Below are 14,234 nucleotides of genomic sequence, written 5' to 3'. Positions count from 1 at the left end.
TTTCATCCATCGTTGAGGAGGGTCCAATCCTGAATCCCAAAACTCCGGCCTTCCAGGAGATTGGAGGACTGTAGCCACCACAAGAGGGAAATCCTGGCCTGAGGTGACAACTGAATCATCCGGTGCATCTGGAGATGCGATCCGGACCACTTGCTCAGGAGATCCAATTGAAATGTTCTGGCATGGAACCTCCCATATTGGATTGCCTCGTATGAGGCAACCATTTTTCCTAGCAATCTCATGCAGAGATGGATGGACACTCGAGTAGGCCGGCGCGGACCATCTCCTGAAGGGTTTTTGCCTTGTCCTCTAGTAGAAACATCTTCTGGGCCACAGTATCCAGCAACATCCCCAGGAACAGGAGCCTTTGAGTTGGCTCCAGGTGGTTCTTCTGCAAGTTAAGGATCCACCCATGGTCTGATAAAAGACGGATGGTGCGGTCGATATGGAGCAAAAAAAGCTCCCTGGATCGTGCCTTTATTAGAAGATCGTACAGATAAGGGACCACATTGACCCCCTGGACCTGGAGTTGGAACATCATCTCCGCCATCACCTTTGCGAATACCCTTTGGGCTGTGGACAGTCCAAAGGGTAGTGCCTGGAATTGGAAGTGATTGTCCATTAGGGCAAACCGCAGGTACGACCGAAGAGTTGGCCAAATCAGGATATGGAGATAGGCGTCCTTGATATCCAAGGAGACCATAAGTTCACATTCTTCAAGGCCCGCAATTACTGATCGCAGGGATTCCATCTTGAACTTGAACACCTTCAAGTAAGGATTCAAGGATTTGAGATTAAAAATGGGTCTGACCGAACCGTCCGGTTTCGGCACCACAAACAGGTTGGAGTAAAACCATGTGCCGCATTGTGGTAGAAGTACTTGAACAATGACGTGGGACTGAAACAACTTTAGGATTGCCTGTTGCAACGTAACTTGCATATCCTCTAAAGCTGGTAAGCTTGATTTGAAAAATCGTTGAGGGGGAGTACTGTCGAACGCCAGCCTGTAGCCCTGAGAAATTAGATCTCTGACCCAGGCATCCTGGCAGGAAGTCTCCCAGATGCGGCTCAAGTGACGCAGTCGAGCTCACACCTGGAGTTCCCCTCGGTGCGGGTGGGCACCGTCTTGCTGAGGCCTTAGCGGAAGCAGAACCGGTGGACTGTTACTGAGAACCGGTGCTTGCAGGTTTTCTGGACTTACCTCTGGCGCCTCTAGCCGCATTGGAGGCACCTCTGGCTTTAGATCGAAATCTGTGAGACCGAAAGGACTGGACAGACGGTCCAGGATAGGAGTGTCTCGCCGGCGGGGCCCCAGAGGGGAGAAACGTGTATTTCCCAGCCATACCCCAGAAAAGGGGAAGGATTTCACACAACGTTTGGATCCTGCGTCCGCAATCCACTGACGCAACCACAAGGCCCTGCGCGCCGACACTGCCATGGCATAAGTCCAAGCATTAATGTTCCCCATGTCTTGGAGCGAATCACAGAGGACATGGGTAGTGTCCTGAATGTGCTTCAGGAGGGTTACCATAGTAACTAATGGCATATCCCCCGAGAGGCCCCACTGAATCTGAGTGGCCCAAGAATGAATAGCATGGGTCATCCAGCAACCCGCAATGACTGGTCTTTGTGATATACCGGCTGCTGTGTAGATAGATTTTAGGGAAGTCTCTATCTTCCTATCCCCAGGATCCTTCATGGTAAAGGAGCCCAGGGCGGACAGCACTACCTTTTTTAAGACAGGCGAGAGACCGAGACAACCACCCCAGTTTGGGAGGGGGTTCCTCCCAAACTTTTCTACCTTCAGGAGCAAATGGGAAAGTGCGCAAAATTTTTTTGGACACTTGGAATGTTTTGTCTGGATTTTTTCAGGCCTGTTTGAATAAGTCATCTAACTCTGCAGACTCAGGGAAAGTGACATTAGGCATGTTCTGTACAATGAAAAACGACTGCTGTGACGCAGCGTCCTCTAGAGGGAGCTGTAACACATCCCTTATAGCCAAAATGAGGGGTTCAATAGCCTGAGCAGCATCGGGATCCCCACTAACGGGGTCCAGGTCATCTTCATCATCCTGTATAGAGAGGAGGGGCTGTGCATCTGCCCTAGCAGCTAAATCTGCAACAGCTTGTTGCAGTAGCTGAGTTTTCTGCACATTAGCAGTGAGCTGGGATGACATATCTGACATCAGAGTCTTAAGAGACCCTAACCAGTGGAGCTCTGGACCCTCTCCCCCAGCCCCTTCACTGATTTGTGAAAATTGACTGCGTTGTTCACAGGAAACAGAGTCATTAGATAAGGGAGAGAATCTAGTGTGACATACACTGCACAGCTTGTGTTTACCTATATTCACAGTAAGCACAATAACATACACACAGTTATAATGCATCCTGCCCTACTGTATGTGAGAGGAGACACAGAGAGAGAGAGAGAGGACACCAGCACACCCTGAGCTGCACAGCCCCAGTGAGGCTGTCAGCTCACTATATTACAGTAAACACTAACAATAATTGTCCTAAATAGGATCAGGAAAGTGTACAATAGCAGCTTTCCCCCTTTGCTACACCCTATACCAGATATCCAGCGGGTGTGAGGATCAGGAAGCGCTGTGTGTGCTGCAGTAAGCAGAGGAAGGCACCAAAATGCCTCAGGGCCCGCTCCGAGGTAGCTCCGCCCCCTCCAATGGCGCCGGAGTTACATACATTTATTATTCTGGCAGAAGTCTCCTTTGGAGCTTAAAACATCACACAAGTGCTGGTCAAGCACTGTTATGCCAGTTCTACAAGGGGGATCTTACCGGGACCCCCCCCCCCCCCCCCGCCACCCCCAGAGGGTCCCATATGCCATGCCCGTGGTCAGCCGCACTTCGAAACAAGGGAACCTAGCGGGGTCCCCGGTTTGTACTCACCACAGCGTTAGGGGTGTGCGGCGTGCTGCGGTTGTGACCGCCAAGGCGCAGTGCCCCGCTGAACAACACCCCCTCAGTGCGGTTGTGCTGTTGCGGGGAAGCGGTTCTGCACCTTGTAAGGCCGGTGACCGCCCCCCTAACTCCCATGGAGCAGGTGTGCTGTTGCCCAGACAGCATACTGAAAAAAATAAAAGTTTTAAATGAAATTGAAGAAAACTGAGGGCACTTTTTTCTAAACTACCTGTGGGAGGGGGCATAGAGGGGAGGAGCCAGCACACCCAGTTGAAGAAATTTAAAGGGCACTGGCTCCTCTGGACCACGTCTATACCCCATTGTACTAGATTCCCCCAATATTCCTTACGGATGCTAGAGAAACTGTTTTCATTGAAATACCTTAGAATAATAGAAGCAGGGATTACTGGATTACTACTCGCAGTTATCTCACCTTCCGGAACTGCATGACTAAGTTCATGAGGCTGCTGGTGGTGTTCTGTGCTTGCTGGGTTGTGCCCATGGAGGACTGGAGAAGGTCATCAATGGAGATCTTGTTCTTTAGTGCCTGATAGAGCAGCTTCTGGCGACTGGTCAGATTGCAGTACATCAGGATTTCAATCTAGAACACCAAACAAGTGTTGTTACTTTCCTTACGTTCTGCGCTCAGATACTCTCACATTCATCTCTAACCATAGCCTCACCTTGTCAGACAGCTCATTCTCCACATCCTTCTTGATTCTCCTGAGCATAAAAGGTTTGAGGATCATGTGTAACCGAGATAACTGGTCTGCAATATCAAGAGACATGAGAGGATTATTCGTTTCCTTGGCATACTCCATGGTGGACACAACTAGAAGTTAACTAGGGACAAGGGAGTGAAAAAAAAGGAACTCCCTCTGGAAGTAATATTGTGTGACTCCTTTTCCCTTGGTGTCTTTCAGAATCTGACAATGCTGCAATGAGACATATACAGACATATACAGCAGGGCTATTTTAACAGCATTATATGTCCTGGGCAAAGCAATACATTGGGGCCCTTAACCACTGTGACGCATGCACTGTATGCTTAGTGAATCAGTCACCAATGTCTTTCTGTGATGCATGCACAGTATGCTTAGTGAATCAGTCACCGATGTGTGACGCATGCACAGTATGCTTAGTGAATCAGTCACCGATGTGTAACGCATGCACAGTATGCTTAGTGAATCAGTCACCGATGTGTGACGCATGCACTGTATGCTTAGTGAATCAGTCACCAATGTCTTTCTGTGATGCATGCACAGTATGCTTAGTGAATCAGTCACCGATGTGTGACGCATGCACAGTATGCTTAGTGAATCAGTCACCGATGTCTGTGACGCATGCACAGTATGCTTAGTGAATCAGTCACCAATGTCTGTGACGCATGCACAGTATGCTTAGTGAATCAGTCACCAATGTCTGTGACGCATGCACAGTATGCTTAGTGAATCAGTCACTGATGTCTGTGACGCATGCACAGTATGCTTAGTGAATCAGTCACCAATGTCTGTGACGCATGCACAGTATGCTTAGTGAATCAGTCACTGATGTCTTTCTGAGACGCAAGCACAGTATGCTTAGTGAATCAGTCACCGATGTCTGTAATGCATGCACAGTATGGGCAAAGCAATACATTGGGGCCCTTAACCACTGTGACGCATGCACTGTATGCTTAGTGAATCAGTCACCAATGTCTTTCTGTGATGCATGCACAGTATGCTTAGTGAATCAGTCACCGATGTGTGACGCATGCACAGTATGCTTAGTGAATCAGTCACCGATGTGTAACGCATGCACAGTATGCTTAGTGAATCAGTCACCGATGTGTGACGCATGCACTGTATGCTTAGTGAATCAGTCACCAATGTCTTTCTGTGATGCATGCACAGTATGCTTAGTGAATCAGTCACCGATGTGTGACGCATGCACAGTATGCTTAGTGAATCAGTCACCGATGTGTAACGCATGCACAGTATGCTTAGTGAATCAGTCACTGATGTCTGTGATGCATGCACAGTATGCTTAGTGAATAAGTCACCAATGTCTGTGACGCATGCACAGTATGCTTAGTGAATCAGTCACCGATGTCTGTGACGCATGCACAGTATGCTTAGTGAATCAGTCACCGATGTCTGTGACGCATGCACAGTATGCTTAGTGAATCAGTCACCAATGTCTGTGACGCATGCACAGTATGCTTAGTGAATCAGTCACCAATGTCTGTGACGCATGCACAGTATGCTTAGTGAATCAGTCACTGATGTCTGTGACGCATGCACAGTATGCTTAGTGAATCAGTCACCAATGTCTGTGACGCATGCACAGTATGCTTAGTGAATCAGTCACTGATGTCTTTCTGAGACGCAAGCACAGTATGCTTAGTGAATCAGTCACCGATGTCTGTAATGCATGCACAGTATGCTTAGCGAATCAGTCACCAATGTCTGTGACGCATGCACAGTATGCTTAGTGAATCAGTCACCGATGTCTGTGAGGCATGCACAGTATGCTTAGTGAATCAGTCACCGATGTCTGTGACGCATGCACAGTATGCTTAGTGAATCAGTCACTGATGTCTTTCTGAGACGCATGCACAGTATGCTTAGTGAATCAGTCACCGATGTCTGTAATGCATGCACAGTATGCTTAGTGAATCAGTCACCGATGTCTGTGAAGCATGCACAGTATGTTTAGTGAATCAGTCACCGATGTCTTTCTGAGACGCAAGCACAGTATGCTTAGTGAATCAGTCACCAATGTCTGTGACGCATGCACAGTTTGCTTAGTGAATCAGTCACCGATGTCTTTCTGAGACGCATGCACAGGATGCTTAGTGAATCAGTCACCAATGTGTTTCTGTAACGCATGCACAGTATGCTTAGTGAATCAGTCACCAATGTCTTTCTGTAATGCATGCAGAGTATACTTAGTTAATCAGTCACCAATATCTTTCTGTAACGCATGCATAGTATGCTTAGTGAATCAGTCACCAATGTCTTTCTGTAATGCATGCACAGTATGCTTAGTGAATCAGTCACCAATGTCTTTCTGTAATGCATGCACAGTATGCTTAGTGAATCAGTCACCGATGTCTTTCTAAGACGCATGCACAGTATGCTTAGTGAATCAGTCACCGATGTCTGTCTGCAACACATACACAGTATGCTTAGTGAATCAGTCACCGATGTCTGTGATGCATGCACAGTATGCTTAGTGAATCAATCACCGATGTCTGTGATGCATGCACAGTATGCTTAGTGAATCAGTCACCGATGTCTGTGACGCATGCATAGTATGCTTAGTGAATCAGTCACCGATGTCTTTCTGTAATGCATGTACAGTGTGCTTAGTGAATCAGTCACCAATGTATTTCTGCGACACATGCACAGTATGCTTAGTGAATCAGTCACCAATGTCTGTCTGCAACACATACACAGCATGATTAGTGAATCTGTCACCGATGTCTGTGACGCATGCACAGTATGCTTAGTGAATCAGTCACCGATGTCTTTCTGTAATGCATGTACAGTATGCTTAGTGAATCAGTCACCGATGTGTGACGCATGCACAGTATGCTTAGTGAATCAGTCACCGATGTGTGACGCATGCACAGTATGCTTAGTGAATCAGTCACCGATGTGTAACGCATGCACAGTATGCTTAGTGAATCAGTCACTGATGTCTGTGATGCATGCACAGTATGCTTAGTGAATAAGTCACCAATGTCTGTGACGCATGCACAGTATGCTTAGTGAATCAGTCACCGATGTCTGTGACGCATGCACAGTATGCTTACTGAATCAGTCACCGATGTCTGTGACGCATGCACAGTATGCTTAATGAATCAGTCACCAATGTCTGTGACGCATGCACAGTATGCTTAGTGAATCAGTCACCGATGTCTGTAATGCATGCACAGTATGCTTAGTGAATCAGTCACCAATGTCTGTGACGCATGCACAGTATGCTTAGTGAATCAGTCACCGATGTCTGTGACGCATGCACAGTATGCTTAGTGAATCAGTCACCGATGTCTGTGACGCATGCACAGTATGCTTAGTGAATCAGTCACTGATGTCTTTCTGAGACGCAAGCACAGTATGCTTAGTGAATCAGTCACCGATGTCTGTAATGCATGCACAGTATGCTTAGTGAATCAGTCACCAATGTCTGTGACGCATGCACAGTATGCTTAGTGAATCAGTCACCGATGTCTGTGACGCATGCACAGTATGCTTAGTGAATCAGTCACCGATGTCTGTGACGCATGCACAGTATGCTTAGTGAATCAGTCACTGATGTCTTTCTGAGACGCATGCACAGTATGCTTAGTGAATCAGTCACCAATGTCTGTAATGCATGCACAGTATGCTTAGTGAATCAGTCACCGATGTCTGTGAAGCATGCACAGTATGTTTAGTGAATCAGTCACCGATGTCTTTCTGAGACGCAAGCACAGTATGCTTAGTGAATCAGTCACCAATGTCTGTGACGCATGCACAGTTTGCTTAGTGAATCAGTCACCGATGTCTTTCTGAGACGCATGCACAGGATGCTTAGTGAATCAGTCACCAATGTGTTTCTGTAACGCATGCACAGTATGCTTAGTGAATCAGTCACCAATGTCTTTCTGTAATGCATGCAGAGTATACTTAGTTAATCAGTCACCAATATCTTTCTGTAACGCATGCATAGTATGCTTAGTGAATCAGTCACCAATGTCTTTCTGTAATGCATGCACAGTATGCTTAGTGAATCAGTCACCAATGTCTTTCTGTAATGCATGCACAGTATGCTTAGTGAATCAGTCACCGATGTCTTTCTAAGACGCATGCACAGTATGCTTAGTGAATCAGTCACCGATGTCTGTGATGCATGCACAGTTTGCTTAGTGAATCAGTCACCAATGTCTGTCTGCAACACATACACAGTATGCTTAGTGAATCAGTCACCGATGTCTGTGATGCATGCACAGTATGCTTAGTGAATCAATCACCGATGTCTGTGATGCATGCACAGTATGCTTAGTGAATCAGTCACCGATGTCTGTGACGCATGCACAGTATGCTTAGTGAATCAGTCACCGATGTCTTTCTGTAATGCATGTACAGTGTGCTTAGTGAATCAGTCACCGATGTATTTCTGCGACACATGCACAGTATGCTTAGTGAATCAGTCACCAATGTCTGTCTGCAACACATACACAGCATGATTAGTGAATCTGTCACCGATGTCTGTGACGCATGCACAGTATGCTTAGTGAATCAGTCACCGATGTCTTTCTGTAATGCATGTACAGTATGCTTAGTGAATCAGTCACCGATGTATTTCTGCGACACATGCACAGTATGCTGAAGGAAGTGATTCAGTCCTGATGGTAGATGTGCTAAATTTAGCACATCCATGACCAGATTCTCAGACATGCGGGGGGACGCCCAGCACAGGGCTAGTCCACCCCGCATGTCTTGCTCTCTCCATCCCCCCCCCCCCCCCACACACACACACACAGGTGCAAAAGCATCGTACGGCGGTGATGCTTTCGCACCCGCCAAGTAGCTCCCTGCCTGCGCAGCCTAGCTGCACTGGCAGGTGGCTAACTGCCATGTTCTGGGTCGCAGCGGCTGCGTGCGACGTCATGCAGCTGCCGCGGACCGTCCCCACTACTGTCCGGACATGCCTGTGTTGTCTGAAATGCGCCCCACCAACAGCGTTCTAACGCCAGTGGCACACCCCCTTCCACCCCGCGACCACCTCTGCCTGTCAATCAGGCAGAGACGATCGCACCAGTGAGATGCTTCTGCATGCCACTGGGTGCTCAAACATACTGCGGCCGCTGCGTGTGTGCACTCCAGAAAGGTCTTCAGGCTGCGATCACTGTTGTACCAGCGATCGGGTCTGAATTAAGCCCAAAGTCCACAAGATGCGTCTGCAAATTGGCTTGTGTCAGAGCCAGTCCCTTTCTCTCGCTATAGATATAATGTATATTTACTGTTTTTTGCGGCCAATTAAAAGTAGCGAAGGCAAGAAGGATGTACACAAAGAGGGGCCCGCTTACTTACTCTCATCAATGGCAGACCTGTTCTCAGCGTGGCTTTCTATATCCTTTGAAAACCACTCGTTGAACTCATCATGAGAGTCGAAGAGTGTGGGCATAATGAAATGCAGCAGCGCCCACAGCTACAAAACAAAGAAGGGAAGAAAATGTTGACTCTCCTACAGGTGTTTACTGTATGAGCTGCAAGACTGCATGGGGTATAATTATGGACTGCCTGCTTCACAATGTGTTTAGCCTCAACATGAAAGCAGTACTAATATCACCAGTATACATTTAGAGATCAAAAGCTGCTAACCTCAAAATATTTTCTATACCCGCTTTACGTGTGACCAATACAACAGCAGTGTAATGGCTATTAAAGCATATTCGGTCTAGAATAAAATTTCTAAATCGTTGCTAAATGCAAACCAGGTGGGAACGTTTCACATGTGGCTTCTAGGTCAAGCCAAGGACAAAAGGATGTATTCGTAAACAAGTTACCTTTGGCATGAATAGCAAGATGCTAGGATAAGATGCATTTGCTATACCACACTGCCACCTTGTGGAGGAATAATGCATTAAGTTTAACTGGTTACAATTGTGGATATAAAATTATTGACACTATACTTTGCAGAAATATTAGGAAAGAAGTCCAGGCATTTGCTGTTTAACTCTGACAACATGTGATCGAAGCTTTGTCATGATATAAGGAGATTCAACTAGAACAGCAAATAATTACCAAGCACGCTATTTATTCCACCAGTGTTCAGTGGTATATGGGGGACACCAATAATTCTTTACATCAGAGGTTCCCAAACTGTGTGCCGTGGCTCCCTGGGGTGCCTCGGGGCACTTGCAGGGGTGCCCTGGGTTGGTGGTCCAGGACCAATTCAAATTATTCATGGTCAATATAATAGGCAAAACCAGTGCTGGTGGCTGCCAGTCATAAAATATGTGGCCAAACAGAAGCAAATCTTGTCCCTCACCGCACAACTGACCCTAAGGATGACATATAAACGTGATCTACTTAATGCAATATTTCTTTCTAAATTTCTCAATAAGAATTTTTTGGCCTAGGGGTGCCGTGAAAAAAATTCTGATATTCTAGGGCGCCGTGATTCAAAAAAGTTTGGAAACCACTGCATTACATTATATATCACTAGCTAATACAATGTTGAGTCAGCAGATTTCCTCTACCTATCACACTCCATACACACCTCAGCCATGGTATTTTGAATGGGAGTGCCTGTTAACAGGAGTCTGTTGCGACACTGAAACTGTAGCAGGATCTTCCACCGAACACTAAATGCAAAAGAGAGAACAGATTTCATTTATCAACACCTGTAGTATTTCAGAGTATTGACCAAGTATTTACAAATAAACAGCCTTCGCTTCCATTAGATGAGAATTGCGCCACACATTTATCTACCACTTCTGTCATCTATTGTTCAGTTTACAGGTATCCGGTCTCTAGGTAGACCACAGTTAGGTCGACAGGGTTTCTAGGTCGACCTAGTCACTAGGTCGATGTGACAAAAGGTCGACGTGAGTTTTTCACAATTATTTTAATTTTTTGAACTTTTTCATACTTTACTATCCCCATGGACCACAATTGGGAACGGTAACCTGTGCTGAGCGTACCGAGGCATCTTGCTCGCCAATGCTAGGGGACACGGTGCACTAATTGGGGTTCCCAGTCACTCTACGAAGAAAACAACACCCACATTTTAAAAAAAAACAAAAAACTCATGTCGACCTTTTGTCACGTCGACCTATTTTGGGTGTCGACTTAGTCACTGTCGACCAATAGTGGTCAATCTAGACACTGTCGACCTAAGTATGGTGGATTCTATGAACCACACCCAGTTTACACTAGGCAGTGAAAGGATAAAGAACTTTTGTCCAAGTTACCTAGAACTGCTCTTCAGGGCTTGGGCCTCATCTAGCACCATGTACTGCCATTTCACCCGCTGGAAGTATTTTACGTCTTGCACCACCAACTGGTAGCTGGTGATCACTACATGGAAAGGAGCTTCTTGTGTATACAGCGTCTTCTGAAATTTCAGGAGGAGGAGGGAGAAAGGGTGAAGCATTAGCGTCAACTAGTCTATCTTCAAAATATGAAACCGTAGTCGGTGTCATTTCTTTACATCCTACAACAAAACACAGCACACAATAGCCAGCCCATTTAGTCATCCAGAAAATGAGATTTGGATGAATAAGAATTGGTGGCATAGAGTATATAGAAAAGTGCATTGAGCAATATGATCTTTTACACTGAAACTTACCCCAAAAACTAAAACGTTACTTCTGCATGAAATTAGGTCAAATACGTTGTTAACCACTTAACTGGCTAATATCTTTTTCCAAAACTAGGTTTTCTTTATGATTAAATTGGATCAAGAACATTAATTTAAAACATATCCAGCACAATTTTATAAAAAAAAAAAAAAAATATATATATATATATATATATATATATATTTCTTTATTAAATACAGTATACCATAAAAATATAATTTTGATGAACTTGAACGTTAAACACTTTTAAACTATTTAACCATCCCCAGAATTAACAGTAATATTGAAAGTCACAAAAAAAATGAAAATAAATAATAATAATAATTATAAAAGAGGCTCTGCTGTAATACTGTAGGTCACCGACGGCTGCTTCTCTCTGCAGCCGCATGGTGTACACTGGGGCTGTGCACTATTTAGATTGCATTTCCCCGATGGCTGCTCCCCTCTGCAGCCTCCGGGTGGGGGTGTCACAGGGCTGGCCGATCCCTTCAACCAACATTGATTGGCACACGTGGGGGGAAGAGCTGTGGGAGCAGAGGAGCCAGAAAGTTATCTCTAGGATTGGCGGCTGCTGGAAGACAACCTTCCAACAGCTGATCAACCGTTTCTGACTGGCCGCACCATACCAGGCAAGTGGTTAAATGTGAAAATGTTACTTCCTTGCACCGACAAACCCTGGCCTGGCGTGCCTCTAGTAGTCCCAAGCAGGAGATCCTGTCTCCTGTTTGGGCTTATTTCAAAATTGCTCAATTGCTATATTGAAGCTTGTACTGTGAGTCATTCTAAATTAGTGCATCTTTTAAAATTATAGTCACATATGATTATAATAATAGCAAATTATCACCGTATTTTTTATTTTATTTTTTAAATTCTAGATCAGTGTTCAAACCCCTTTTATACAGAAAAGCAAAATTGCCGGAGTCGAGCATTTTTACCCAGTAATTTGCGGATCTACACAGTTCCTTTTTCTGTGTGAAGGGGCCAACCCAGGTCGAAATTCCCAGGACTTCGACCCTGGTAAACACGAGTGTCAAAGTCCCGGGAACTGCGACCCGGGTTGACTCTTTCACACAGAAGAAAGTTGATCGTCAAATTACAGAGTGAAAATGCATGACCCGGAAATTTGCTTTGCTGTGTGAAAGGGGGGTCAGACTGGGACCGGCCGAAAAAACGGGTCTGAAAGTGGTGTCAGCGAATGTTTTCCAGATCAGCTAGCTGGAGCACAGGTGTGTTAATTGACTGATACAATAAATCTACAGGGGGAGCAGCGTGCGGCGGCCGGTGGGGGGAGCAGTGTGGCGATTGGCGGCCGGAGCTGGCTGCGGGGGTGATGTCTGTGGCGGCGGCACTACAGGGAAATGGGTGCCTGGCTGGGGGACAGTCGTCAAGGTACCTCTCATCCCAGTAGCCCGCCGCACTGCTACCCCGTCTCCTCACCTCAATCCGACTTGTTTTCAAGTCGCAGCAGCAGGTGGATCGGCTGGTATTCCGCCGATCCACCAGCTTTCCGACAGCATTCCGACAAGTCAGGCTTTCCGACTTGTCGGAAAAAATGTGCCCCTATTGAATAGGTCGGAACGCCTTCCGACCTATTCCAGTCGGAAACTGCCATCTTTCCGACAAGACGTCCGTTTCTGACTTTTATTGAATACACCCCTAAATGTTAGTGAGGCATTATATTAGTACGCTTACATGCTCCTATATTTTTTTTACAAGACAATGGTATTGACGGTATATTTATCTCAATACACAATAACGCATTTGCTCGCGGGATCTCACCTGGCCCCAGAATTTCCTTATTACTTTTCTTTCATGGGGGTTGCCCCAGTAAGGCAGTACCTAGAGAATAAATGAGCATTGTCAGGGATAGTGGAAAGGTGGATTCATGTAAATACATCTTTATGCTACATAGCTAAGTTGTGTTCCAGTACTGACCCAACCAGATAATGCAGAGTTGCATTCCATAACCATCTGGGTCATAAATCTTATGAAAAGCATGACCTTCTTTTGGTTAAGTAAAAGAATACATAGTAAGAGAATACAGCGTGACAGCTTGGGTTGCATTTAAGGGCCAGCACCGTGTAGCGCTGAAGCAGGATGATAAATGGAAATCAGAACCTAGGCTGCTTTGTCTGAAAATAAAAAGTTAACAAGCAGGAAACAATAAAGTTCAGGTTTAGACGACAGAGCGGCTTCCTTACCTTAAACCTTGGTACAAATCTTGAAAACTCCTGATGCCAATTGTTGAGTGTTGAGGCAGGTGAAATAATCAGGAAGGGCCCCCAGATATTCTCTCGCTGGATAAAGAAAAAAAAATATATAGTAAAAAATTATAAGTGCAATTCCTTCCTACCTGTGACCTGGGGACTGCTATGTGCAGCCATCTGAGGGGGATGGGGAGGGGGGGGGGGGGGGGGATATTGGAAGATTGACAGTAACTAGGTCGACAATGTCTAGGTTGACCACTATTGGTCGACAGTAACTAGGTCGACAGGGTGCCTAGGTCAACAGGGTCTTTAGGTCGACATGTTCTAGGTCGACAGGTCGAAAGGTCGACATGAGTTTTTTTATGTTTTTTTGGTGTCGTTTTCTTCGTAGAGTGACCGGGAACCCCAATTAGTGCACCGCGTCACCTCGAATGTTTCGGGCAAGGTTACCGTTCCAATTGTAGTCCACGTGGATCGTTAAGTATGAAAAGGTTCAAAAAAAAGAAAAAAATTGTGAAAAACTCATGTCGACCTTTTGACCTGTCGACCTACTTACTGTCGACCAATAGTGGTCGAGCTAGACATTGTCGACCTAGTTACTGTCGACTTAGAGACCGGATCCCGGGGGGTGAGCAGGCAGAACAATCACTCTCCCTGCATTATGGTTTACAGTTGCCCATCCTAAATATCGCCTCCCAATTTTCAGCTGGGACTGTAAATGGAACGGAAGGGCCCAGGGAAAATGGCAGCACAGAGCAGAGCCTGGGGCAC

The 14,234-nt window shown here is 45.9% G+C and overlaps 1 protein-coding gene across 1 annotated transcript in view; it reads right to left on the bottom strand.

Annotated features, from left to right (window-relative positions):
* Positions 1–14,234, bottom strand: part of INO80 (INO80 complex ATPase subunit) — a 197,428-nt gene that overhangs the window by 86,677 nt on the left and 96,517 nt on the right. Inside the window, exons 14-20 of the mRNA XM_063947351.1 lie at positions 13,458–13,553; positions 13,036–13,095; positions 10,867–11,009; positions 10,173–10,257; positions 8,981–9,098; positions 3,602–3,687; positions 3,352–3,519 (exon numbers count right to left, since the gene is read on the bottom strand). Coding sequence (XP_063803421.1) covers positions 3,352–3,519; positions 3,602–3,687; positions 8,981–9,098; positions 10,173–10,257; positions 10,867–11,009; positions 13,036–13,095; positions 13,458–13,553 — 756 coding nt within the window. The remainder of the gene's footprint in view (positions 1–3,351; positions 3,520–3,601; positions 3,688–8,980; positions 9,099–10,172; positions 10,258–10,866; positions 11,010–13,035; positions 13,096–13,457; positions 13,554–14,234) is intronic.

The sequence above is a fragment of the Pseudophryne corroboree genome, chromosome 12 (assembly GCF_028390025.1).
Source record: "Pseudophryne corroboree isolate aPseCor3 chromosome 12, aPseCor3.hap2, whole genome shotgun sequence".
Taxonomy (NCBI): Eukaryota; Metazoa; Chordata; class Amphibia; order Anura; family Myobatrachidae; genus Pseudophryne; species Pseudophryne corroboree.
This window is presented reverse-complemented; position numbering and strand designations above follow the sequence as displayed.